Here is a 27,042-nt window from a genome sequence, read left to right on the forward strand (position 1 = left end):
CTCGGGATCCTGGGATCGAGTCCCGCATCGGGCTCTCTGCTCAGCAGGGAGCCTGCTTCCCTTCCTCTCTCTCTCTGCCTGCCTCTCCATCTACTTGTGATTTCTCTCTGTCAAATAAATAAATAAAATCTTTAAAAAAAAAAAAAAAGAAATTGTTTTTAAAGATTTTATTTATTTGACAGAGTTCACAGGTAGGCAGAGAGGCATGCAGAGAGAGAGAGGGAGAATCAGGGTCCTTGCTGAGCAGAGAGCCTGAAGTGGGGCTCCATCCCAGGACCCTGGGATCATGACCAAGCTGGAAACAGAGGTTTTAAACCCACTGAGCCACCCAGGCACCCCTCATGTTTACTTTTTAATAACATTTTTGATAGCACCATTAGGGTTGAAATGGGAATAGTGAGACTAGAGTCTAGAAGCTGTCCATGTTTATCCAGATGAAAAATGAGCAGGATGTGAAGACATATTTAGAAGGTAGAATCAATAGGACCTGATACCCAGTGGAATGTAAGTGAAGTGAGGTTGAAGAGATTTAGAAACAGTGGTTGACAGTACCATTAATCAAAATTAGAAATGCTGAGGGTGTTGATTCTGGATAAAGATGATGCAATCATTTTAAGATGTATATAAATTTCCAAATTTAGATAGTGTAACTATTTTAGCTCTTCATGTTGGTGTTTTGATTTAATTTGCATATATTTGATTTAATTTGCATGTATATTGTGTGTATGTGTGTATATGTATATATATATATGTATACACATACACATACATATATTAAAATTAGTGTGTGTGGAAAAATGAAATGACTTTTTTTTCCCAAAAACACTCGTAGCTTAAAATTAACCTATTTCTTTGGCAGAGTTTTGGCGATTGGATAGAGTAGGATTGAGAAGTTCAAATTTTTTGCTTATTATTTCTGTATTCTGTATTATTAAGATTGACCAGGAAGTAAATGAAAATAGATAACAAAATGCCAAATGGAATCCATGGCAATCCTAACATTTAGGGACTGATAGGAAGGAAGAATCCTCAAAGATCAAGGATCAGTTAGAGACTTGGAAGAAAACCAGGAAAGTGGTAACTCAGCCAAAGGCAAAGAAGCTACTAAAAGGAAAGCATGGTTAAAGGCCTTTAATAGTGAAGACATTTTTAGAGTATAGACTGTACTATGAAATAAGTGTCCATTTAATTTTGCATGTAATTTTGGTGACTTTTATTACGGCAATTTCATTGGATCATCTTGCATGGACACAAATTCAGGAGTAATTGGGAGGTGGGGAAGGAACTGCAAACATTTGTTGATCATTTTCAAATGATCATTTGTAGTTTGAATAGGGGTTATATTTAATTTTAAAGTGATTTTGCATAAATAAGTCAATCTTGCAAAATAGTATTGTGCCATTTTACATGTGAGAAAGCCAAGACTTAAAGAAGGGAAAAACTGGGGCACCTGCTGGCTTGGTTTGTTAAGCGCCTGCCTTTCAGGTCATGAAAGGGGTCTTGGGATCAGGCCCCACATTAGGCTCCCTGCTCAAGCAGGGAGTCTACTTCTCCCTCTTCCTCTGCCCCTCCCCCACAGTTGTCCATGTCTGTGTGTGCTCATTCCTTCTCTCCCAAATAAATAAAATCTAAGAAAAAAAACTTGCCCAAAGTCAAATAACTAATAGTGTACCGAATTACGATTTGAATTTATGCCTGTCCATGCTTTCTCTATTATATTGCAAAGGCATGAAAGAAATGAACATGTCATCAAGTGGTCGGTTTTTATTATAAAAAAGGATAGAAAGGGTTTGGTGTTTCATATCAGACTTCTTTTTGAAAGAGTACTGTGTAGTAGGAATTGAATGTCGGATCTAAAATTACACTTTTGGGGCATCTACGTGGCTCAGCCATTAAGCGTCTGCCTTCAGCTCAGGTCATGATTCCAGGGTCCTGGGATCCAGTCTCACATTGGGCTCCCCGCTCTGCGGGAAGCCTGCTTCTCCGTCTCCCTCTCCCACTCCCCCTACTTGTGTTCCCTCTCTCACCATGTCTGTCTGTCTGTCTTTCTCTCTGTCAAATAAATAAAATCTTTAAAAAAATAAAATTATACTTCTGGGGCGCCTGGGTGGCTCAGTGGTTTAAGCCGCTGCCTTCGGCTCAGGTCATGATCTCAGGGTGCTGGGATCGAGTTCCGCATTGCGCTCTCTGCTCAGCGGGGAGCCTGCTTCCCTCTGTCTCTCTCTGTCTGCCTCTCCATCTACTTGTGATTTCTCTCTGTCAAATAAATAAATAAATAAATAATTATACTTCTTATATAGAGCATTTATTTTTATTGGTTTCTTTTAGATTTAAAGAACATGTACAGAATAACTTGCCTAGAGATCTGTTAACTGGCGAACAGTTTATTCAGCTGCGGAGGGAATTAGCTTCTGTAAATGGACATAGTGGTGATGATGGTCCTCCTGGTGATGATCTGCCGTCGGGAATTGAAGACATTACCGATCCAGCAAAGGTAACCAAATGAGTAAAAAATCCTTCAATGCATGAGAAACTAGACTTTATATCCCTTGACTGTGTGTGTTGTGTGACTTGTATCTCGTATAAAATTTATTTCTAATTAAGGCAAATGGGAATTCTTTAGCTATAATGTGGTTTAAGTACAGATTTAAGGTAGAGAATCTATTTTACTATGAGACACCTGGAAATAGCTTGGACGAGCTAATAGAATCTATTTTACTGAGACACCTGAAAATAGAAGGGACGTTTTGCCCATGCAGTAATCTACTGGTCCACCTTAAACACACACAAGAAAGTGGTTTATTAGGAAATTCTATTATAAATTTTAGTATTTTTAATTGTACTTTGCACATAATTGTTAACAGTTTAAAACCTACACTATTCTCATAAAGTAGGTGTGGATAGTATTTAAATGTAAACAATAATATTAAAAAATTCCAGTATGTAACTTGTGTGATTTAATTTTTTTTCTTTTTCTTCTCAAGCTGATTACAGAAATAGAAAACATGAGACATAGAATCATTGAAATTCATCAAGAAATGTTTAATTATAATGAGCATGAAGTTAGTAAAAGGTGGACATTTGAAGAAGGTGTAAGTGTTTTTGTTTTGTAATAGGCTTCAAAATATAAAGTTAGAAATAATGTATTTTCTTTTCAGTTTTGAGTAATGTCTCTACTCCTTTTTATTTTTGCCTATTTAGATACCATCAATTTCCCATGATCATTTTTATCATTTTCCTTTATCAATTTAAGAATCTTCAAAAATGAATTCAGATTTACTCAAGTTGGAAGATAACCATTTTTTGCACTTATTCAGTTTTTTAAAGTCATCTTAATTGAGTTCATACTTTTTGTACAACAGAATGTACCCATTTTAGATGGGTAGTAAAATGAGGGTTTCCCTCTAAAGATTCTAATTTATTTCTGTTTTTTTAAACAATTTTGAGATAAAATGCACTTACCATATATATAGTTCATCCATTTAAAGTGTATAATTCAGTAGTTTTTAGTGTATTCACAGATAGGTACCGCCATCACTGTGGTCCATTTTGGAATATTTTTATCACCTCACAAAGGAATCCTTTACCCTTTACCTTTAGCTGTCACCCTTCTACTCCCTCACCTGTCTGCTCCACCGCTTATCCCCAGCCCTAAGGTACTACTAATCTACTTTCTGTTTCTGTAGATTTTCCTGTTCTGGCCTTTCATTTGAGGAATCATAGTATGTTGTTTTTTGTTGATTGGCTATGAGATTTGACTGTATATTCAGATGACAGGATATGGAACTAGTCTGTCATGCCAGAAAGTTCCTTTGGCCCCTTTTTCATTGAGTAACCTCCACCCCACTCCTAGCCCTAGGCAATTCCTGATCTGTTTTCTGTTTTATAGTTTGTGTTCAGTTTTAAAATACTCAATAAGGATAAAAATTTACTGGACATGAAATTATGTAGTGTCATTACAATTACTAAATAAGTGGAAAATACATTCTATTTCTTCAATTTGTAAAACCTAAGAAATTTAATTTTAAAAGTTTTTATTGTGAAGTATGGTGATTAAAATATTTTGGTTCACTGTAATTACATACATAATTTAGATAATTCCTATTATTACTATAGTTACACATTTTCTGGTGTTGGTATTGGTTTACTTTCATTCCTATGTCATACTTTTTTTGGTCATACTTTTATTGCAGATTAAAAGACCTTATTTTCATGTGAAACCATTGGAAAAGGCACAACTAAAAAACTGGAAAGAATACTTAGAATTTGAAATTGAAAATGGGACTCATGAACGAGTTGTGGTTCTCTTTGAAAGATGTGTCATATCATGTGCCCTCTATGAGGAGTTTTGGATTAAGGTAAGAAAATTAGGTGCTCTGAAACTTGAACATATTATAAACATTGATCTAGTGACTAACCTTTTTTGTACTTCTGTTGAATGTTGTTCATATAACTATATCTGTTGCATTAGGAGATGGTCTGCTTGCAACCAGATTTGACTGCTGCATATGCCAACCTCGTTGCCTCTCTTCGTCCTTCCTTACAGAAACTAGTCTAGTGGTTCAATAAAGGTGCTGAATGGGTTTAAAAATAGAATTTTATCGTTCTGTCACATATTTAATGGCTTGTTCAACTGTAAATTATTCAGTATTTCCTCTGTTTCTGTATGTAGTATGCCAAGTACATGGAAAATCATAGCATTGAAGGAGTGAGGCATGTCTTCAGCAGAGCTTGCACTATTCATCTCCCAAAGAAACCCATGGTGCATATGCTTTGGGCAGCTTTTGAGGAACAGCAGGGTAAGAATGAGGAAATTTGGTTGGTATTTTTGGGATTTTAAGTTACTTCAGGAGAAAGTTCTAGGAATTGAGTCCTGAGGGATGGTGCGAAGCAGAGGTCATTAGATTTTTTTCTATAAAGGGCCAGATAGTAAATAGTTTAGGCTTTGCAAGCCATATGGTCTCTTTCTGACAACTCTGCTGTTATAGCTCAGATACATCTGTAGATAATAGATAAACAAATGAGCATGGCTTTTTCCAGTTTTAAATTAAAAAACAAAACAAAACAGGCAGAGGGCTGGATTTAGCCTGTGGACTATTATTTGCCATACCTTGCATAAAGGATATTTTAGAAGTTTAAACAGAAGCATAAACATTTAATTAACATTTCTAGGTAATATTAACGAAGCCAGGAATATCTTGAGAACATTTGAAGAATGTGTTCTAGGATTGGCAATGGTTCGTTTGAGAAGAGTAAGTTTAGAGCGACGGCATGGAAATATGGAAGAAGCTGAACATTTGCTTCAGGATGCCATTAAGAATGCCAGATCAAATAATGAATCATCGTTTTATGCTATCAAACTAGCTCGGCATCTTTTCAAAATACAAAAAAACCTTCCAAAATCAAGAAAGGTGCTTTTGGAAGCAATCGAAAGAGACAAAGTATGTATTTGTATTTTAGAATATCTTTCATAAAAAACAAAAACAAAAACAACCTAAAAACAATGCTTCTTGTTTGATTTCTCGTTTTGGCAACTATGATGAAAGATTTGGTCTGTATGTAATATATTTCGTTACTAAATGAAGACAACAGTCCCTCTAAACTGATGTTGCCATTCTTGAAAAATTTTTTGAATTATTAGGAATTAAAAGGTTGAGAAAATTAAAATAATTGGATTAAAAATGGTTGCAGACATTGTGACGCATTCTGTTTCTCTCATGTTTAGAAAATTTATAGCAGATTTACTGATTATTTTAAGTAGAGGAGGACCTGGAAGAATACCTTATAATCAAAAGCATGATAGTTGTCTATGTTTTATCTGCTATACCAGTGAGATTCTCCTTTTCCAAAGTATTTCACTCTTATCAGTTGATAAAAGGCAGTGTAATGATATTTCTAAGTTTTTAAGGATTTTCAGCTAATACTAGGTCTCTTTAAGACACAGGTCTGTAATTGCATTTCTCAGCTGCAGTTGAAGGTGATTACAGTTGTAAAGATTTAAACTAATGGGAACTGTAGAAACTTATTTTTTAATGTTTTATTTTTTTATTTGTCATTGTAAGATCAAGCCACATTAAACCCAAGGTAATAGGGATTTTCACTTACTGGGATTTAATAGTTTTTGTAATTTGGGAGATAGTAGGGTGATGTCATTACTTCTCAGTGTGCTAATTAGTTTTTTGACGTATTTTGATGTATGCTCAAAACATTTAACATGTTAGATTTTAATATGATTTTCAGTATTTTTCAAATTTAGACATTAAGGCATTTTAAATAGCTGTTCTAATCAAAATATCTTAGAATCATTATTAATTGATACTGCTTTTTATACAGGAGAATACAAAGTTATACCTCAATTTACTTGAAATGGAATATAGTGGTGACCTCAAACAAAATGAAGAAAATATCCTAAATTGTTTTGACAGAGCTATACATGGTTCATTACCTATTAAAATGAGAATTACATTTTCTCAGAGAAAAGTGGAATTTCTTGAAGATTTTGGTTCAGATGTTAATAAGTAAGATCTTAATTATATATTATCTATTTATTTGCATAGTCAATGAGCATTGATAATTTTGGGAGTTTGATGATTAGTACAAATTATTGCTAAATTTAAAATGTTTGCCTAGGTTACTTTTTCCTCATATATATGGAGGGTAAACTCAATTTTGCAAATGTGTATGTATTTAACAGGAGGATAGATGGTTTGTCTTTCCTTCAAAATTGTTTTCAAAATTTTAGCATGGTAATGCAATGAGTGAAGGCAGGAAACTGCAATCCCATCAAAAAGAAATGGGTCAGGGGTTGAACCCTAAAACACAGAAATAGAATATAGGCCACTAAAAGTGCATGGATTTAATCTGAAATAGGGACGCCGTTTTATCTCTGATTGGAGAAAATGGATATGGTTGCACAGATCATGCCTAATGGGCTCAATTTAATGCATTGTAAAAAGCTGAAAGTTGAGGGTGGTGGAAGGATTCACTCTAAGGCATTTGGGAAAAGGAGAAGTTTAGGATTTATATTTGCAAAATAGAAGAGTAGAAGTACTGGTAAGAGTGTTGCTGCTGTTCCATTCTTAACTGATTCTAGTGGGGAACTGTCCCACCTATTAGTAGGCATGTCCCTTTTTTCCTTAGAAAGAACCATTGATAAAATGAGGATTTATGTGTCTTTATATATGTATGTATATATTTTTGATGGTTGAGTAAAATTTTAGTTAACATAATAAACATTTTAAAATAAGTTAATTTTTAATACAATCGTATGTATGTGCTTGATACATTAAATGTGTTTTATGGATTATCTAATGTAAAATATGTAAGCCTAATGAGAAGGGTGTAGGTACTGTTTTTTGTAGTTGTTGTTGTTCTTTTAATAGATGAAGAGAGGCTTAAAGAGATTAGTAGTGTTTGCAAAGGTCAGTTCGCTATTATTTCATTGTGCAGCTGGGAATAGAACTTGCTTCAAAGTCTGTGCCTCTAACCACATGTGCTGTATATTTAGTGTCTTCTGTTTATTTTGTACTGAAGAAAGTGCACAAAAGAAATGGGATATTTAATTCCAGGTTTTAGTCTAGTGGATGGTATGATGATCAGAGAAAATATGTAAGTATCTGAGGTGGCACAAAACTGTTAAAGGCGGCTGTGATTTCTGTGGATGAGAATGGATTTGTCATCCTTCACAGAGGAGATGGGGCTTCATTTAGGTACTCCTGGATTCTGATAAGGAAAGCATAAAATGGTCGAACAAAAGTTCATTTAAAAGTTACATACGCTTTATTGGAGGGCTTTTGTAGTAGAAATGTGATGTTAATTGTGCTGTGCATTGAACACTGGGCTGGGTTAGAGCGCATGCAATACCACAAATGACAGTAGGAAGCTGTTAAGAGTTTTGACTGAGATTATGTGATACATTTGAATTCGGTGATAGTATGTGGGCAAATCTGAGGCTCGACATAAAGATACCAGTTAGGCCCTTGCAAATATAGTTATACAGAGTCTGAATGTCAGGTCTAAGATTATTGTAGTTGAAATTTAAAAAGGGAATGGTTGAAAAATAAATGAGCTTAAAAATTAGAAACTTAGAAATTTAGGTAGCAGTTATAAGGTATTGGTAAGAAGTGATGTTTAATTCAAACAATATATGCTTAAGTCTTAGCTTAGTCACTTTACCATTTGTGTATTCCTCAGTTTCCAGATTTTCTCATGATTGAATCTCTGATCACCTAATCCACAGGTTGTTAAAAGTCTTAAAAGAACTTAGTCCATTTAAAGTGTTTGATGTTGAGTAAACCCTCAACCAGAGATTGCTGGTATTAACAATTTTAGAGTCTCTTGAACATTTTGGGATCAGAGTTACAGGTTATCATTAGATGTGTGTGTGTGTGTATATGTGTGTGTATACACACACAGATAATATTTCTGTATAAATGAGAAATACAGAAATATTATCTGTGTTCAGGTTTATGATTACTTAAAATAAGGCCATTTGTCTTTATAAAAAAAAATTTCAGAAAATGGTAAAAGGTAAATAAAATCTTTAGGATTTTTACAGTCAGTTTGGCTTCAGGGGACACCGTTTTTGAAGTTCTGAGTTCCAGGTGAGATAATGCGCACATATCAATGTTAGAATTTTTTAGTTTATTAAAAATTATCTTCAGAAAAATTTGAGAGAGTGCACGTGCATGCAGGGGAGGGGGGGCAGAAGGAGAGGGAGAGAGAGTTAAGCAGACTCTGCATTGAGTGCAGAGCCCAGGACGGGCATGATCTCACAAACCAGAGATGACCTGAGTGAAACCAAGAGTTGGATGCTTACCGAACTGTGCCATGCAGGTACCTCCTAAAAAACTACCTTTTTAATCAGTGATAACAGATTGTAGTTCTGTATTAGTTTTTTTTTTTTAAAGATTTTATTTATATGAGAGTGCAGAGAGAGCGAGCAAGCATAAGCAGGGTGTTGGGAGAGGGCAGGAGAGAGAGAAGCTAGCTCCCTACTGAGCAGGGATCCTGATGCGGTCTTCGATCCCAGGACGCATGGGATAATGACCCAAGCCAAAGGCAGACTCTATAACTGGCTGACCCATCCAGGCGCCCCTGTAGTTTTGTATTAGTTTTAGTTCAATTTATCACGTGGCCAGTGTTTAAATATAATTTATCCTAACTGGTGTCAGGTATCTTAATAAGCAGTGTTAAATTAGATCTGAAAGTATATAAATTACAGAATGGTCAGGACTCATTCTTTGCACTGACAAAAACACATCCTCAAAGTCACTGTCTTAGTTGTGTAGTAAATTTCTTAGGTGGGCTCTCTGTGTTAGAAATGATAATCAAAGTTAGCTCTTTACCAATATCTCATCACCGTCAGCCAACTGTAGTACAGAGAACAGGCATTTTTCTAATAGCTCAAGAATCCCAGGACTTACTAAACATCTTGATTTGGGCCATATTGGTCGGGGGATTACTGTAATTGGCCAGTCCTGAATCCCTGAAGCCCCATTTGAATCACATGGGCTGAGAAGCAAAGCTGAGAGTAATGGTTTCCCAAAGGAAATACATTGGTAAATGTAGCTGGGAAGTTTTGCTAATATTGGTTCAGTGGATATTCACTGCAACATATTTTTGATTCCAAGTAGAAATAAGTCCAAAACTTAATAAATTTAACAGTTTGGTTTTTGTGTATTCCAGAGGTTTTTTTTGTTTTTTTTTTTCCCCCTCTTCCCTCTCAGGCTTCTGAATGCTTATGATGAACATCAAACACTCCTAAAAGAACAGGATTCTTTAAAAAGGAAAGCAGAAAATGGGTATGTAATGAAGGGATGCTTAAAAGAAGACATTTTATTGTGGAAATGCCTTTAAAGATAAATATTTTTACACGTTACCTCCATGTTGTGGTAGTTTAGATACTTTATATTCATAATTTTAAAAAATCATACAAAAGTGAGTGGTTAAAAACTCTACTAAAATAAATGTACGTAGGTACAAATGTACACATTCATCCATTTGTTTTAAAAGTACTTACCTGTGGGAATTTTCAAAATTTCTATTTTGTCCTTTTATTTAGATCAGAAGAACCAGAGGAAAAGAAAGTTCACACAGAAGATACAACTTCATCATCTACACAGATGATTGATGGTGATTTACAGGCAAATCAAGCTGCATATAATTATAGTGCCTGGTATCAAGTGAGTTCACATAATTTAATCTTTTGTTCGTGGATGTTAGAAAAGCTTAGTTAGGATAGGTTTTTCTTTTTCTTAAACAACTTATACTCCAGACTGTATAATAAATTATTTTTGTGGTTAAGTCTTAGAATTGTTAGTAGTGAACACATGCCTTTTTTCTTAATTATATCTACTTTTATAAATGGAATCAGCCAGTTCTAGCATGCTAACATGTGTGCTTTTTCCTTTCAGTACAATTATCAGAATCCTTGGAATTATGGACAGTATTACCCTCCCCCTCCAACCTGATGAGAAAATATATCAGATGGAATGTGTGAAAAATACAAAAATTATTTTTTTTTAATGAGGGATGTAAACATAACATAAACTTGTTGTATTTGATAACTTGTCTTCCTGTTTCTGTGTAACATGATTTGTTTAGGAATAGGGGAAAATGTCACTTAGTAGTCTACCACAGATATTTCCTACCATTTATAAAATTTACTTTTTATTGGAGAACTATTTTTTTGATTTTTGCATTAAGTGGTCTAGAATTCTTTTGCAATGCATTCGCAACAGTTTTGTAGCCTTAAGGGGTAGGAAAAAAAAAAACTGACTGTAAATCATGTCAGTATAGTACAAGATTCTGAAAATATGTAAGGGCTGGTTATTAAGGATTTACCTCTGTAAAAAAAAATGGATTTTTAACCTTTGATGACAAGGTTTTGTCTGTTTCAGTTATCCTTGTGAATTTGGATTTAACTGCCAGAAAAGATACACTATTAAATACTATGTCTTGGGATAGAGATTATAAATGAAAAATGGAATGTTTGCATCCCTTTTAAAAAATGAAAATCATATCAAAAGTATGTTGTTTCAGGAGACTTTGTATTTAGAATATTCATGTAAAACTTGTGAGCAAGCTTTCATTTTGATCAAACTGATCATCTTCATTTTTGTAATAAAACTGAAGACTTCTCAACAAATTGTTATGAATTTATTGGGGGGGGGCTGGATCACCTAACAATATTGACTTTATTTTCATTATTAGTGATTTATTGTTTTTGAAGTATACTTTTCTTGAAAAGAATTTAGTTCTCTTCTTGCCAGAATTAGACCATTTAGCTGTTTTTGCTTCCTCAATTTCTGTGCTTGTCTTCTCACTATACAGGACTACTTCTTTTAAAATTTTAAGAGGAGGGGCATCTGGGTGGCTCAGTTGGGCATCCAACTCTTGGTTTCCGACTCTTGGTTTCCACTTAAGTTGTGATCTCAGCGTTGGGAAATTGAACCCGGTGTCAGGTGGCTCCAAGCTCAGTGGGGAGTTAACTCCAGATTCTCTTCCTCTTCTCTGCTCCTTGCTCCCCCCCCCACCCCCAGCTCATGCACATGCACTCTTTCTAAAATAAATAAATAAAATCTTTAAAAAGTCATAAAAGCTCTTTAGAAGAAGAGAAAAGATTTTAAGAGGAGTGTCCCTGGCAAAGCTGTCTAGATAATTTTACTATAACTCCTTGTTCTGATTAAGCCTTAGCTGTCGTTAAGCACATCAGAACATTTATATATTAACACCAAACACATGCAAGACACTGAATATGTTTTTATTGAGACTTTTAGTTTACAACAGGTAAAGGAAAGTCATTTCTCCTTAACCAGTATTTTACATAGCTGTAGTAAAATATTTCAAACTTTAGGGAATTATAATGGATTACGTATATTAAAAGTTGGGGATTGGATAAACAATATCTGAGCTCTTGAATTTTCCAGTCGACTCTTCCCTTACAATAGTAACCAGCTCTAATTAGTTACATAAGTTTCTTCAAGGCAATGTTTTATTGTTGCTGATGTCATTATATCTGAAGCATTGCTGCAATTTCAGTCAATATCCACTAATTCTACTTCAAAAATGAGTTTTGCATTTGGTGGAATTCTGTTGAAGAAGTCAAGGTAAATTTGATAAAAATTACTTCTTCCTTCATTCCCAATAACCTCAGTCTAAAATTAGAATTATATATAATGGATATTGGATATTAATCCCAAAGAGAAGAGCTTTATGACTGATTGAGGTGCTAGTACATACTAGCTTCGTGGTTGCTAAAAATATCTTTGTGAATGGTGATTATAACCTATCAGTATAGACCAACTAGATAGGTTGAGCTTGGACTTGGATATTCCTTTCCTGGATGCTTCATCAGTACTCCCAATTTAGCCACCACCTAATGAAGACTGCTACTCTGTGCTTACCAAAAAAAAAAAAAAAAAAATCTAGTTGGGTGTATAAGTTATATTAAATCGAAGTTCATATAGCTAATGCATGATATTTGCTATGAATTTTAAGATGCTGAATTCAGAGAAGTGTGATTTTTATTTGATTGGTTTTGAGATGCTTCACATGAGAGGGGGAGCTGTAGTTGGGCCATCTAGTTTTGATAGGTTTAGAAGAGGATTATTATATTCCCAAATAATCTTAACTGATAAAATTGGGAGAGGCCTTCCAAATTTTTCAAAAGTTACTTTAACTGATCCAACTAGTCCAATTGGAATGGAACAAACAACATAAAAAACTACCTTCTCAGTTATTGGATTGTTCTGGTTGGTCAGGAGGCATGGCTTTTGAATTTTCACAAACCAGGCCTATCAGAAATTATCATTAGTAGTAATCACAGAGGACCCATGGTCTCAACTTCACAACTGGTAATCCTCAATATGTGTTCCATTTCTAAGCTCTGAGTACCCATTAACTGCCTGAAATTATACTGTAGCATAAAATTACCATGAGCCATACTTGTATCCTATAACTTGCTTCATTTGATTGTACTGGACATCTTAACTCCTTGAAGTAAATCCTTCATACAGTAACAACTGCCTTTCAAAGATGAAAGTTTACCTCTAAAAATAGAAAACTTGAGTTCAAGAGGAAAAAAAGGTAAGAATCTATTCTAGCTCAAGTTTGCACACTTTTTCTCAATGAAAAATATTAACTCCCGTCCATATTGAAGGTGCTGATACAGAAGCATCTAGATATCAGGAATACTAGTCTGGACATGATTCCTATTCTCCAAGTTAACCTACACAATATCTTTTATTCATTCAGGTGGTCTTTCTTCGTGTTTTTTTCTTTATTCACAAAGGAAAAAAGGATACTTGGCATCAGGCTGTCCTTTCTTTCCATAAGCCCATTCTGGTTCAATCTCTAGTCGAGCCTTTTCTCCTTTACTCATAGTTAAGAGTGCTTCATCCCACTAAAGGCAAGAACATGAAATAAAAACTAATGACAATTGAAAAAAAAATTCATGAAAAACTAGAAGGCTGAATATACCAAAAAGCATTGTTACTGGATTTTACTATATTGTAAGGCTGTTGCCTTCACCCTTGGGTGAATCTTTGTCTTTTATTTCCTCAATGGAAAAAAAGAGAATGTTAAACAATTTTTTAGTGCAATATATGCTTCAAATGTTACAGGGTGAACTTTTTAAAATGTTAACTATCTTAAGTTATGGAAACCAGTTTATTAATAATATAAAAAACTTGATACACTTGATATATCCCAGGGCAAACTTCTGACTTTATATTAGAGGGATAAGCTAAAAACAGAATTGTCTTAAGATCATTAGATTATGGGGGCGCCTGGGTGGCTCAGTGGGTTAAGCCGCTGCCTTCAGCTCAGGTCATGATCTCAGGGTCCTGGGATCGAGCCCTGCATAGGGCTCTGCTCAGCAGGGAGCCTGCTTCTCTCTCTCTCTCTCTCTCTCTGCCTGCCTCTCAGTCTACTTGTGATCTCTCTCTGTCAAATAAATATGGAGTCCGATGGCACATACAAGATAAACTACATGTTACAGCACTGACCTTCCATAGAAGGTAAAACTATTCAAAGAAATGATACAGGTTTCTGTGTTGCCACTCCCATCTGTCCAAATTTGGAAAATAAATACATATATACATAAGTTTTAAGTAAACTGTACTCCTAACATGGGGCTTGAACTCACACAGCCCCAGATAATTCACATACTTTACCGACTGAGACAACCATATGCCCTGGATCTTAAAGGAAGTTACGAAAAACAGTTAAATCTACAAAATGCAAAGGTAGATATGACAGATACTCTGATAAAACTCAAGGGATAGAGATCTGTTATATGATGGAAATTAATACAGTTCACTAGAAATATACAAGCAAATTAGTCATGGAAGCAACTGATTAACTTGGTATACAGTTATTATCAATTTGGTATAATCAAGTAGCAGTTAGGATTATTTTCAACTAAACCTTTAGCTTTAAGATGTTTTATAATCTAGGGCTCTGAATGATTGAGCTGTTTTTACGGACTTACCCACAATAAAAAGAATAACATGGAGGGTTCTCAGTGCATTTAACAGGCATTTCAGTTACAATGTTTGATGATGTGAATAAAGACATTTTAATAATAAATGGGCCCTGGAATAACAACTTGATTCAGTGAAGCCAGTAATGAGCCCTGATCTATTACCTCCTTTCGTACACTGCATTGGTCAGTACAACTCAATCACACCTTCCCCTTTTCTTAAAGTTTCCTTCTATTATCTCTCCATGTAAGTAAGGGTAGCCAAAAAAAGAATGCTTATATTTGAAAGATTTTCCTGTGTTTGAATTCCGGTTGTGAGAGGTGAAAAGGCCCAGAACAAACTTTTGCTTCTATATTAAGTACTTCATTGAAACAGGTATTTTACCTTTTACCTTTCTCTTTGATGTGAAAGTGGTGCAACAACCTATGTAACATTTTACAAGAGTCTTAAAGATAAATTTAGAAAGCCAAACTTTCTGATGAAGAATTTATGATGAAAAAGTAAAAGGGGGAGGCATGAAGAAAATAATACTTGAGTCTCATTATATTATGCATTGTAGTTATGCTCCTTTAATTGTTCAGCAATCTTGTGGAAGACTGTAGCGTCCATAACTGAGACCCAGAAAACTTGGGCCAGATCAGTTAGTAGTGACAGCACCTGATTTGTCAGACTCCAAAAAGACTGTTCATCATATCCCCAATCCTAATTATGGCACCATACCACATGCAGCATGTGCCAAAATATCTAATGATTCATTGCCATTTTTACTTACTCCTCTGATAACTTTGCCTATTCCAACCTTAAAACTCAAAGGCTTGGCATTTTTCTTCTTCTTTGAACCTGTAAAACAAAATTTTCTTATTTTGCACGATGAAATTAAGTTCCAATGGAAAAACATAATGATTTAAGTCTTTAATTTTAGAACTTAACATATTATGCATTTGAAAAGAAATAAAGATTCAGAAATAAAGATTCAGAAAGCTAATGCACCAAGAAAATTCTGTATGTAAAAATAGTTATGGTCTAAAAGGAGGGAGAGAGTAAGGACCAATATTTACTCTACTAAAACAGCACACTGTTCTACCTTTTACATTAAATACGAAAGCCTCAACTTTGGGATATTAACCAAGTTTAGACTAAGCTTATTTTTTGCTTCCCAATGATCAAGAAGTATTTATCCACCCGGCCAATAAATAGTGAACTGAAGACCTCTGAGTCCAAGTAAATCACAGGTGCAAAAGACTTCTGGAAAAAAGTGACAGCCAAGAGAAAGGTACAGCCAACTGTTCATGTACCACACACATATTTTGCAATGCCTTAAAGCTAAAAAGGTAAGATTACATTTAGACTTACTCGTTTGAATATTAGTATCAAAAACAGTCCCATCCTGTAGTGTTCCTGTATACCAGCAGTGAACAACATCACCCTTTTTGGGAAAGTTGGTTTTATCTCCTTTTTTAAGAACAGATTTTATATATTTTGGTGGACCCTAAAAACAAACAAAACAACACAAACAGTAACTCATATCCTTCTTTTAGAAGGATGACAAAGAGAATTCATTTTTTTTTTTTTTTTGGACAAAGAGAATTCTCATATAGCCAATTATGACCCAAGTCTGGTCACAAAGTTTCACAGATGTGGTTAACAAACTATTTACCTCTGATTCACCTCTGAGTTAAACAAAAACAAAAACAAAAACAAAAAAACCTCACTATCTTAATTCCAAGTCTGTGGCAATATTAGTAAACAGCCTATCTATAATTTCAAGTAACTTCCAGCTACCTTGTTCTTTTGACAAAATTCTATTATTCAACAAACCATAAAATAAATCCCATTATTTTCCAAGGTTAGAAATATCATTACTATCTAATTCCTATAAAACTGTAAGACATTAAATAAAGCCCTGTGACTTACTTTAAAAAATCTGAGTTGTTTAGCACCAATAATTGACATTACTAAATATTTTTACTATATCCAATTAGAAGGAATACAGTAATATTCCATTTGTTTCTGAACTTTAAGTTCATACAATAAACAGAATCATCTATAGAAATGATCATAAGGGACATATTTCCTAGAACAAAACAGGATTATCAGAAGCTTTTAAAGAAAGCTAAAGGTGGGGCGCCTAGGTGGCTCATTCATTGAGCATCTGCCTTCAGCTCAGGTCATGATCCCAGGGTCCTGAGACAGGACTGGATCAGGCTCCTTGATCAGCAGGGAGTCTGCTTCTTCCTTTCCCTCTGGCTGTCATCCCCCTGGCTTGTGCTCTCTCTGATCAAATTAGTAACTAAAATCTTTAAAAGAATAAAAGATGCTCATCATCACTTTATCAGGGGAATGCAAATCAAAACTACAGAGATAATACCTCACACCTGTCAAAATGGTTAAAATCAGTAACACAATAAACAACAGGTGTTGGTGGGGCTGTGGAGAAAGGGGAACCCTCTCACACTGTTGGCAGGAATGTAAACTGGTGCAGCCACTGTGGAAAACTGTATGGAGGTTCCTCAAAAAGTTAAAAATAGCAATTGCACTTCTGAGTACTAACCAAAAGAAGAACATTAATTCAAAGGGATATATGATCCCCTATGTTTATAGCAGCATTAGTTACAAAAACCAAGATAAGAAGCAGCCCAAGTGTCTACTGATTGATGAATGGATAATGAAAATGTAGTATATATACATACAATGGAGTATTATTCAGCCATAAAAAGAATGAAATCTTGTCTTTGCAATGGCAGGGATGGAGCCAGAGTATTATGCTAAGTGAAATAAGTCAGAGAAAGACAAATATCATATAATTTCACTTATGTGGAATTTAATAAAATAAGCAAAGGGAAAAAAAGTGAGAGAGAGAAACCAAGAAACAGACTTTTTTTTTTTTTTTTAAAGATTTTATTTATTTATTTGACACAGAGAGAGAGATCACAAGTAGGCAGAGAGGCAGGCAAAGAGAGAGGAGGAAGCAGGCTCCCTGCTGAGCAGAGAGCCCGATGCGGGGCTCGATCCCAGAACCCTGAGATCATGACCTGAGCTGAAGGCAGACGCTTAACCCACTGAGCCACCCAGGCGTCCCCCAAGAAACAGACTCTTAACTACAGAGACCAAACTGATGTTTCCAGAGGGGAGGTCAGTGGTGGGGGGGTATGGGTTAAACAGGTGATGGGGATTAAGAAGTCCACTTGTGATGAGCACCAGGTGATGTGTGGAAGTGCGGAATTATTATAGTATACACCTGAGATGAATGTAACACTGTATGTTAACTAACGAATTAAAATAAAACCTTTAATAATGGGAAAAGAAAATAAAAGACATTAAACATCTAGTATTTGCCAGCTACATAACACATACCATCCCACTTACTCTTAATCCTCTGAAGGTGTCACCTACTTGCATTTTTGCAGATGAAGGAACTGAGGTTCAGGGAATTTGCAACAGAGCTGATGAGTAGTAGAGAATGAATATGGATGTGGGCTTGTCTGAATCCAAAGCCCCTATTCTTCCACTATGCCTGAATACCTCAAGTAATAGTACTGATGATAGGGGCACCTGGATGGCTCAGTGGGTTAAGGCTCTGCCTTCGGCTCAGGTCATGATCTCAGGGTCCTAGGATTGAGCCCCGCATGGGGCTCTCTGCTCAGCGGGGAGCCTGCTTCCCCCTCTCTCTCTGCCTGCCTCTCTGCCTACCTATGATCTCTGTCAAATAAATAAATAAAATCTTAAAAAAAAAAAGTAGTACTGATGATAGTTAACTTCTAGTGATATCAGTTAAAATAGCAACTACCGAGTACCCTCTATGTGCTGGGCACTATCCAAATGCTTTACACAAATTAACTCTTAATTGTTACTACCTTATGCCTTAGGTACATTATTCCTATTTTACAAAAAAGGAAATATAGAAATAGAGTGGTTAAGCAACTTGCTTACGCACCTACAGCTCCTAAGTGGCTGAGTAGGACTGGAAACCAGGCAGCTAACATGTAAAGTCCCATGCTCTTAACCACTTTACCCAAGCACATATGGAATGACAAGTATTACACAAATCATTTTGTTTTTCTTGCGTCAATACATTTAAACTCACAGCGACCTGACAGTCTTTTTTCCATCTTTTTTACCAGAAAGTAATGCCTGGATAGAGTATATAGTCCAATTTAATTTAGAGTCTAAGAATTAGCACTTTCAACTAAAGCTAGGCTGACTCCCTAAATCAAGTCACATCTACAGCACGAGTACATGTATTATTATAAAAGCAACCATTAACTTCCTTGCTGACACTCCCATTCCAAGGTTGTTTTAATGAAAAATGTTACTATAAATGGTGAGGTATCTACTAGTAGCAGTATAAACTGGTGCCATCTCTTTGGAATGCAATTTAAAAAGATCACAAGTGTAATCAATAATAATAATTCTATTTATACAAAAATATGCTCAAGAAGTAATCTGAAGCTTAGGAAAAAAAATCTTTGTGCACTTATTCAATGCACCATTATCCACAGTGGCAAAATAACCACATGTTTATGGTAATCTAATACTCAATTTTTTATAATGTGGAAAAATTCTTATAAAGTAAAAAATCAATAGTAGTATCTAACAATAGTAATATCTCAACTATTTAAATCAATATGCACTTAGAAAATATTCAAAGACAACATTCTGAAATGTTAAGCATGTTCATTTCTAGGTGTTGGAATACTTATTCTCTATACTTTTCTATTACTTTCTCTTTTTTTTTTTTTTTAAAGATTTTATTTATTTATTTGACAGAGAAAGATCACAAGTAGGCAGAGAGGTAGGCAGAGAGATGCAGGGCTTGATCCCAGGGCCCTGAGATCATGACCTGAGCTGAAGGCCGAGGCTTAACCCACTGAGCCACCTAAGTGCCCCACTTTTCTATTTGAAAAACATCACATGTTATTTTTATATCTGAAAAATATTTTAAAAATATAGCTGACTTACAAAATCTGGTAAAACAAAATGAGAATGACTACATAATTTTTTTATGAAAAAATACTAGACCTTCTTAAGACTTTTTTTTTTAAGAAATCACACTTAACTATTTGAATGGATAAGGTACAATTACGGAACAATAACCATATTTTAAATCTTAATGTCATTTCATTGTTTTCCCATTTGTTGTCCCAAGATGCTTGGGCACGTTGTGTTATCTACATTAAATCTAGGTCATAGAATACTTCAAAAAAATTTAAACTGGTGATTACTCAGTCTTGGTGAAGGTGCCAGTCTGCCTAAGGATAGCCTCCATTTCAGTGTTTCACAAAGTATCTTTTAGAGATCACTTATTCCTTAGCATTGTTAACACTGTTAGAGAAGAAAAGAGGTTTACCATAATTAAGTTTGGAAATCACTACATTGAAGAAAGTTAAATATGCCTTTATTCTGCATGCCTTCTCAGAACTGTCACCAGCTAACATGCACTGTGAATCTTCAAGGAGACAGAAGGTATAGGTTTTGATGATGCCAGAAAACAAACTGGGATTTCTGGGACCTATATAACACACTTTCACAGTAGTAATTTGATCTGATTTTGGGTTTCACTGCAAGAACTTGCTTACTGCTTAGTTCATGGTGAGAAGTCAGATCACTCCCAAAGGTACACCTGAATTATGTGCTTGAATGGACCTGGCTTTTAGGTAATTTCCTGGTTTTACAACAATTTCTTACTTCAGAGTGATGAAAAGAAGAACTGCATTCTTGAGACTGTATCTGAACTAGGTACTTGCAGACAGAGAAAAAGGAACTTTGAGAGTAATCATTACAATTTGAGTTAACTGGATCATATCATAGCCTCTAAAAATGAGAGTATGTTAACATAATTATCCCTATTATTATCCAATAAATATTTGAACATGTTCCATGTGTTAGAAACTCGAGATACATTTGGAGGGTGGTAGACTTGGTCCTGACCCTCATTCTAACAGAGAATATAGTCATGTGTGTAACTGCATGGGTTATGAGAACTAAAGAGGAAGCACAAGTCTAAGATGGGAATGACACAGTGACCTAACCCACTGTAGGTTTAAGCTGGGAGAGGTTTCTTTGAGGTAGGTGATTAGGGAAAGGCTTATAAAGAGAAGGGCATTTTTATAGTAGGGTAGAGCATGAAAACAGTATAGTCTGCAGGGGAGAAGTGAAGGAGGCAATGTGGTGTAAGATGAGGCTGGAAATACACGTAGCATACATTATGAAACTTTTTTTTTTAATCTTCAGGTCACTGAACAGCCAATTAAGAGATTTAAAGAGAAGTTAACAGAATCAGATTTGTATTTTATTTTATTTTTAAAAATATTTATTTATTTAGAGAAAGAGAAAGCACGTGGGCGAAGTAGGGGAAGAGTGAGAGTCTTAAGTAAACTCTGCACTGAGCGTGGAGCCCAGTACGGGGCTCAATCTCACAATCCTGAGCGCATAACCTGAGCTGACACCAAGAGTTGGATGCTTAGCTGACGGTGCCACCCAGGTGCCCCTGAGAAAAGAGGTCTTTAAAAAATGGAATGTAATTTAGGATCCTCTTAAGATCTCTCTAGATTGTCTCCAGCTCTTATACCCTATTTGTAGCTCTCTTTTTCTTAGCCTCTTCATGATATACAATCTGTTGCCTAATTCCTCCTTTATTGTAATTTTCTGGAGGCTAAACTATTTTACCAACTGTTTTTGCAATCCTTTTCAGTAATTATTATACCTTTTTTTAACCTTAGTAGCTGCTCAATATTTGTCCAATACATATAACATTTATCAAATATTAGATGTGATAAACCTCAAAATTGCTTTTTTGTGTGTACATATCCACCAACATTAATTTGCGCTTTTCAACCAACAAGAAAATATCATGTGAATTAACTAGCTTCAGTCATATAAACTATAATTCTATACTTGAACTTGCACTCTTTCTACAAATATCCAAATGCCATACCTTCATCATTAGGTGGCATCTCTTTTTAAGACCTAAAAAACATTATTATTACTAGATTATTATCACTGATACTAAGGCCGCTAGAATGAGTAAGCTTAGTTAGCAAGTATTATCAGAAGTGGCAAGATTATAGTCAATTCAGCTCTACTGCATCTGTTCTAACTGCTGTCCTTGGCTCTACTGGGGCTGTCCATCTGCAGAAATGGTTTCATCTAGTTCTTCAAACCCTTGTACCAAAATGTAAAACCTATGTTGCGAAAGATGAGGCAGATGACTCCACACCCTGTAGCCAAGCCTGGACTATTTCTATTGCCAAAGATACCATGTACATTAGAAAAAGCTAAAAATAATCACAGTGAAGTATCTTTTACTCAGTCCAACTTTAATAAATATGAACCAGAACCTTTAATGGCTTTGGAACTTCAGAAGTTCTGGTCAGACATAGAGGAACTATAAAATACAAAGCTAGAGGTATTTTACAGGAAAGGCTTAATAACTGTAAAGCTTTGGTTCTTACACATTTTATTCTGGTTCAGTATACCTATGGGAGATAACACACTCCAAATCAGTATTTGGCTTACTGAAAGTAGCCATACTCCTTCACCCCTTATGAGAAAGCAGGGCTGTAAACAAATACTTTTCTCAAATTCACAAGAGAAATAAAATAATATTATATACAAACCTCATCCAGAGTCTCTTCAGACTTGGTTTCTTTGGGTTTATCTTCATTAAGCTTCACATTTTTCACCTGTTCAGACACTTTACTTATACTTTCCGTACCCTTGAAACGCTGTAAGGAAAATGTTCTACTGTTTACCATATTCAGAACAGGCTAAAAGCTAGAAGGGACATCTAGATTTTCAACTTTCAATTTAATTAATATGTACATCATGAATATAGGCCATATAACTCATGTACATCATGAATATAGGCCATATAACTCAAATACAAATAAATGGAAACTACCTAAGAACAAAGGAAAAATCTTATGTTAAACATTTTAATCAACAAATTAGAAACCCCAAAGCATCTCATAACATAAATGCTGAAAAGGAGATTTTCAGATAGGACAATTCAGGGGTGACTGGGTGATTCAGTCAGTTGGGCCTCTGACTCTTGGTTTCAGCTTGGGTCATGATCTTGGGGTCATGGGATCAAGCCCCGTGTTGGACTCTGTGCTCATGGGGAGTCTGCTTGGGATTCTCTCCTTCTTCCTCTGCCCCACCTCTCTCCTGTCTTGCTCTTGTACTCTGTATTGCTTTAAAATGAATAAATAAATCTTTAAAAGGGGAAAAAAAAAGATGTAGAAAGGCCAACTCGGACTCAGATATGAATACAATTCACACAGTTCCTGGGTTTTCTGGGTGGCTCAGTTGGTTGGGCCCCATGGTGGGGTCCATGCTCAGCAGGGACAGGTTCTCCCTCTCCCTCTGCCCCTCTCCTCCCTGCTTGTGTTCTCTCTAATAAATAAATCAATCTTAAAAAAATTCACACAATTCCTTAATAAAGACCCCTTGCAGGGTGCCTGGGTGGCTCAGTGGGTTAAGCCCCTCCCTTTGGTTCAGGTCAGGGTCCTGGGATCAAACCCTACATTGGGTCTCTGCTCGGCAGGGCGCCTGCATACCCCCCCACCGCCCCACTGCCTGCCTCTCTGCCTACTTGTGATTTCTGTCAAATAAATAATAAAATCTTAAAAAAAAAAAGACTCCTTGCTGTGGAAGATGGTCATTTCATAGTGAAAAGGTATTAGAGAATTTCTTAAAATTTGTTTTTCTAGAGGGTTAGCCTAAATCTAACTAAGATTTTAAATTCATTAATGAAATGGAACTTTGGATTTTTGACTTTTCAGTACCCTTATTTGTTGTCTTAATTTAAGCTACAGGGAATTATTATTATTATTATTATTGAAAGATTTATTTATTTATTTTGAGAGAGTACAAGCATGGGGATGTGCAAGCGTGGAAAAGGGCAGAGGAAAAGACTCTCAAGCAGACTATCCAATGAACAGGGAGCCTAGTGCAGGGCTTGATCTCAGGACCTTGAGACAGTGATCTGAGTCAAAATCGAGAGTCAGATGCTCAAATGACTGAGCCATCTAGGCATCCTGGGAATTATTTTTTAAAAATTTCGTTCCTTTCAAAATATCACAATATCCTGCCATCCTGCAGATTAACGTTGCTAGATTTGGCAGCTAGTCCATTTGTGATTACAGTTAGGAAAAATGCCAGGTGGAAAAACTTAAAATATATTCTGCAAATAAATTTAAAACTTCTTTTTGCAAATAAAATATCTAAATATTATGGTAATGAAATGAAACAATACTCACCTTACTTTCAAAAAGATGGTTGTAGGCTGTAACCAAATGGTCCTTGTTAGCTGTCTTGGCCACATTTTTAATGTTTCCTAATAACTTATGTTCTGCAAGAAACTATAAAGAAAAAAAGCTGGTTAGTCAAAATAATCTCCCTCATGTAATAAGGGTCTAAAATTCAGAAAAATGACCTTTTATGTTAGTAATTATATCTTCAATAAAACTACTTATGATGGAAAAAATGAAATAAATATATTTTATACCCTAACAAAAAAGATTTAAGGAAGATTAAAAAATACAGTGTATTAATAAAAATTATTGACAAGACTGTAACTGTAATACTATGTAGTGGTCACACTGTTGCATACTAACGCTTTTCTCATTATAAAACTTGCAGAACATTTACACAGCAAACACATTTTGGTAACTGGATGATGCTGCTACTGGCAGGATGTTACTTGGCTATGGTCCTAGGAATCTCCAACCATCTTGGGCATACCTATCTTGACAAAGCTGTAACTCATTCTTGACTGGGAAGCACTGTTACACAATGCTGGATATATGGTGGTTAAGTGTGTAGGCTGAGGAGTCAGACCACCTGTATTAAAATCCTAGCTATCTGATCTTAAGACAAAGGACTAAGCTTTCCTAAAGACTCCGTTTCGGTATCATAATGGAAGATTAATAACAACATCTATGTCAGAGGGTTGTTCTAAGGATAAATGCAGTAGTCCATTTAATACATTTAAACATACAGTTTGTTGCCTGGTGAGAACTCAAAAAATATTAGCTATCAGGACTAATAACAATGTACTTAATAAACCAAAGTAACAGAATTCCACTTCTCTAAAGTTGGCAAACTTAAACTACGTTGATAAATGGACATGAAAATACTAACTTCATCTCAAAATCAAGCAATGTGAGGATTTTAATAATGTCTTTGTTTTCCTTATTTTATTCCGCTTCCTTTTCTGCCTTTTGGTCCTTGATTCCTCATTTTTGTTATTTTCTCAACGTTGTCCTCTGGCATATTCTGTCCTTTGATAAAAAGAACTTTTCTAACACTATCAGTGCTGTATTCTTTTCTCCTCTGCTTTTCCTCTCCCCCAATTAGAGAAATATTCTAAATGATAAAGACTGATGGGGAAAGGTTATTTTGATTAAATGGAAGTATCAGTTGCTTTTAGCACTCAAGTCATTTCTTTTGCAAGATCCCAAAAATATCCAAAATGCAAACATCTCCTTAATATCTTATGATCAATAAGATAGTGACTGTCAAATACAGGCTTAAGTATGTGAATGAATACTGGAGAATATGCACTTAAGATATGCACTTAATCTATCAAAAAATATTTTGATAACTCAAGTCTCTTGAAATTGTCCCGATAGGCCTGTCTTACATTTGATTGTACAGTGTTCTCTAAGAATCTGATGACTATAGGACTGAGGCATTAAATGTTAACAAATGATAATGCCTAGTTTATTCTATTGTTCCCGTTGAAAATATGAATTGACTTAAGAGAAAATAACTCCATTAAAATGGTATAAAATGGAATACCTGAGGCATGGTCTTTCTTTTACCCTGTATCACCAAACACTGAGCATAGCTCTTGCTATAGATGTTAAGTATTTGCTGATGTCAGGATACTTATTCTAGATGTATGGAACTGGTTGCTAGATAATAACTTTATTTCCTTTTCAAGACACCTCAAAATCGGTGACCTTGGTTAAGGGACTGCCTTCAGCTGGGGTCATGATCCCAGGATCCTAGGATGAGAGCCCCACATCCCACTCCCTGCTCTGCAGGGGAGCCTCCTTCTCCCTCTCCGTTTGCTGCTTACTCTGCTTGTGCTCTCTCTCAAATAAACACAATCTTAAAAAAAAAAAAAAACCCTCAAAATTAAAATAAACATCATTACAGAAGAACCCAGAAAGAAATTTTCTAATGCAAGTTTAGAACTTAAATGAAAAGCTGTAGAGAAACCATACAGACTGCTGTTTCTGTTTCCCATAAACGGGGAATGCAGAGTGCACGAACTGTGCAGTGGTTCGGCAATTTAAGAGAGGTATGAATGATCTTAATTTCCGAAGGGAAAAAAGTCTGACCAAAAAAACCCAAAAACCACCAAACCAAAGAAACCCCCCGAAACACTTGTGACCAGAGTTGGGTGGTTAAGATGGAGACTAGACTGAAAAATGTAGGGCGTACAAGGATAAAGAATGCCAAATACATCTTAGTTTCTAACAATGGGAGATACTGCACACTAAATGCGCATCTAACTACCCTCAGTATAAAGGTGAAAAGGTCATGTAAAGAGTCGATATTTTAAAAAAGTTAAACCGCAATCTAAGGATTTTTTAAAAATTACACGCAGTAGTGTTCAGTATTTAGTAACTGATGAGAAAAACCAAAACGCACATACCGTTCTCAAAAGTCTTCACAATCCTTACCATTTCTCTAATGGCCTACTCTCCACCGCAGGGGTCTCACCCAGGTCCCTAGAGCTCGGGCACCCGTCCCCACCCCCAGTATCTCCTGAGCTCTTCTTCATGGCTTCCACCCTCACTCAAGGACCCCAATGAGGTTTTAATTATGCGATTTCTTCCTGCCTGCCCCAAGAAATAAAACCGATATCCCCTCCCAAATGGGGCAGCCCGGAAGGGCGGGAGCTTGGCCACCCCGCGCACGCGAGGCCTCTCCGGCCTTCCAGGCCACCGGCCGCGGGAGGACGAGGGCGGGGGCACGGAGGAATACGGAATGTACGGGCATCTCCGGGGGGGTGAGGCGTCCCTCAGCCGCACCAGCCCGGCCGCCCCGCCGCCTCTGGTACCGAATCTGAACCGTGGTCCTGTAGAAACTTGATAATGTCCTTCTTCGGTAGCTGCTCGCTGCGCAGCTGCTCCACGGTCCAGGCCCGCTGTGGCACGGCCGCCGCCATCTTCCCCCGCTGCCTCTGCTTTACTGAGCCAGCCCGCCTAGGTTCGGCATCGCCCCGCCCCCGGGGCGTGGCGTGACCCTCGCGTGGAGCTCGAGGAGGCGGGGTCAGGGTGCGACGTGGCGGGATTGGTGCGCGTCCTTGAGTGACGTCAAGGCTGTCTATAGAAGGCCTCGGTTGAGTCCGGGTGTGATCCAGGTGATGCGGTCGTTGCGACGGACTGTGCGGGTTACCTGAAGCTGTCGTCTGCCCTTAATTGGAACCCCGTCGAGCAACGTGTGTTGGTAGTGGTATTTACCAGCCATTACCTACACTTGTGTACCCGACGGGCTGCTCTACCTTTAAGAGCCTGTATATAACCTGCTTAAGAAAACA

The 27,042-nt window shown here is 36.2% G+C and overlaps 2 protein-coding genes and 1 non-coding gene across 7 annotated transcripts in view; 2 read left to right on the forward strand and 1 right to left on the reverse strand.

The window, feature by feature from the left end:
* Nucleotides 1-11,167, forward strand: part of PRPF39 (pre-mRNA processing factor 39) — a 38,676-nt gene extending 27,509 nt beyond the window's left edge. For all 4 annotated transcript variants that reach the window (XM_059373133.1, XM_059373136.1, XM_059373135.1 and 1 more), the window contains 9 exons: nt 2,329-2,494; nt 2,985-3,092; nt 4,194-4,358; nt 4,673-4,799; nt 5,173-5,441; nt 6,334-6,518; nt 9,729-9,803; nt 10,064-10,184; nt 10,416-11,167. In XM_059373133.1, the coding sequence (XP_059229116.1) occupies nt 2,329-2,494; nt 2,985-3,092; nt 4,194-4,358; nt 4,673-4,799; nt 5,173-5,441; nt 6,334-6,518; nt 9,729-9,803; nt 10,064-10,184; nt 10,416-10,472 (1,273 nt within the window). In that variant the 3' untranslated portion in view covers nt 10,473-11,167. The remainder of the gene's footprint in view (nt 1-2,328; nt 2,495-2,984; nt 3,093-4,193; nt 4,359-4,672; nt 4,800-5,172; nt 5,442-6,333; nt 6,519-9,728; nt 9,804-10,063; nt 10,185-10,415) is intronic.
* Nucleotides 5,529-5,614, forward strand: LOC132000553 (small nucleolar RNA SNORD127). Its single transcript, XR_009399402.1, has one exon. It is a non-coding gene; the product is annotated as a small nucleolar RNA SNORD127 (small nucleolar RNA).
* Nucleotides 11,168-11,743: 576 nt separating the features above from the next.
* FKBP3 (FKBP prolyl isomerase 3) lies at nt 11,744-26,726 on the reverse strand. 2 transcript variants are annotated; one of them, XM_059373137.1, is made up of 7 exons: nt 26,563-26,726; nt 23,747-23,848; nt 22,103-22,210; nt 15,840-15,975; nt 15,259-15,326; nt 13,308-13,405; nt 11,744-12,093 (listed from the first exon to the last, which is right to left on the reverse strand). In XM_059373137.1, exons 1-7 carry the CDS (start codon nt 26,668-26,670, stop codon nt 12,039-12,041), a joined length of 675 nt encoding a protein of 224 aa, XP_059229120.1. In that variant the 5' UTR covers nt 26,671-26,726; the 3' UTR covers nt 11,744-12,038. The 2 variants fall into 2 exon arrangements, with proteins under 2 accessions (XP_059229120.1, XP_059229121.1); XM_059373138.1 differs by lacking the exon at nt 26,563-26,726 and adding an exon at nt 26,183-26,461.
* Nucleotides 26,727-27,042: the final 316 nt, after the last annotated feature.

This window comes from Mustela nigripes, chromosome 13 (assembly GCF_022355385.1).
Source record: "Mustela nigripes isolate SB6536 chromosome 13, MUSNIG.SB6536, whole genome shotgun sequence".
In the NCBI taxonomy this organism is placed as follows: domain Eukaryota; kingdom Metazoa; phylum Chordata; class Mammalia; order Carnivora; family Mustelidae; genus Mustela; species Mustela nigripes.

Excerpts from the sequence above, each read along its gene's own strand:
- FKBP3 (XM_059373137.1), bottom strand. The coding sequence starts at position 26,670 with ATGGCGGCGGCCGTGCCACAGCGGGCCTGGACCGTGGAGCAGCTGCGC. Across the intron at positions 22,211-23,746 it reads ACCATCTTTTTGAAAGTAAG|CGTTTCAAGGGTACGGAAAG; the intron begins GTGAGTATTGTT and ends TTTTCCTTACAG. Across the intron at positions 13,406-15,258 it reads TAGGCAAAGTTATCAGAGGA|TGGGATGAAGCACTCTTAAC; the intron begins GTAAGTAAAAAT and ends TCTTGCCTTTAG.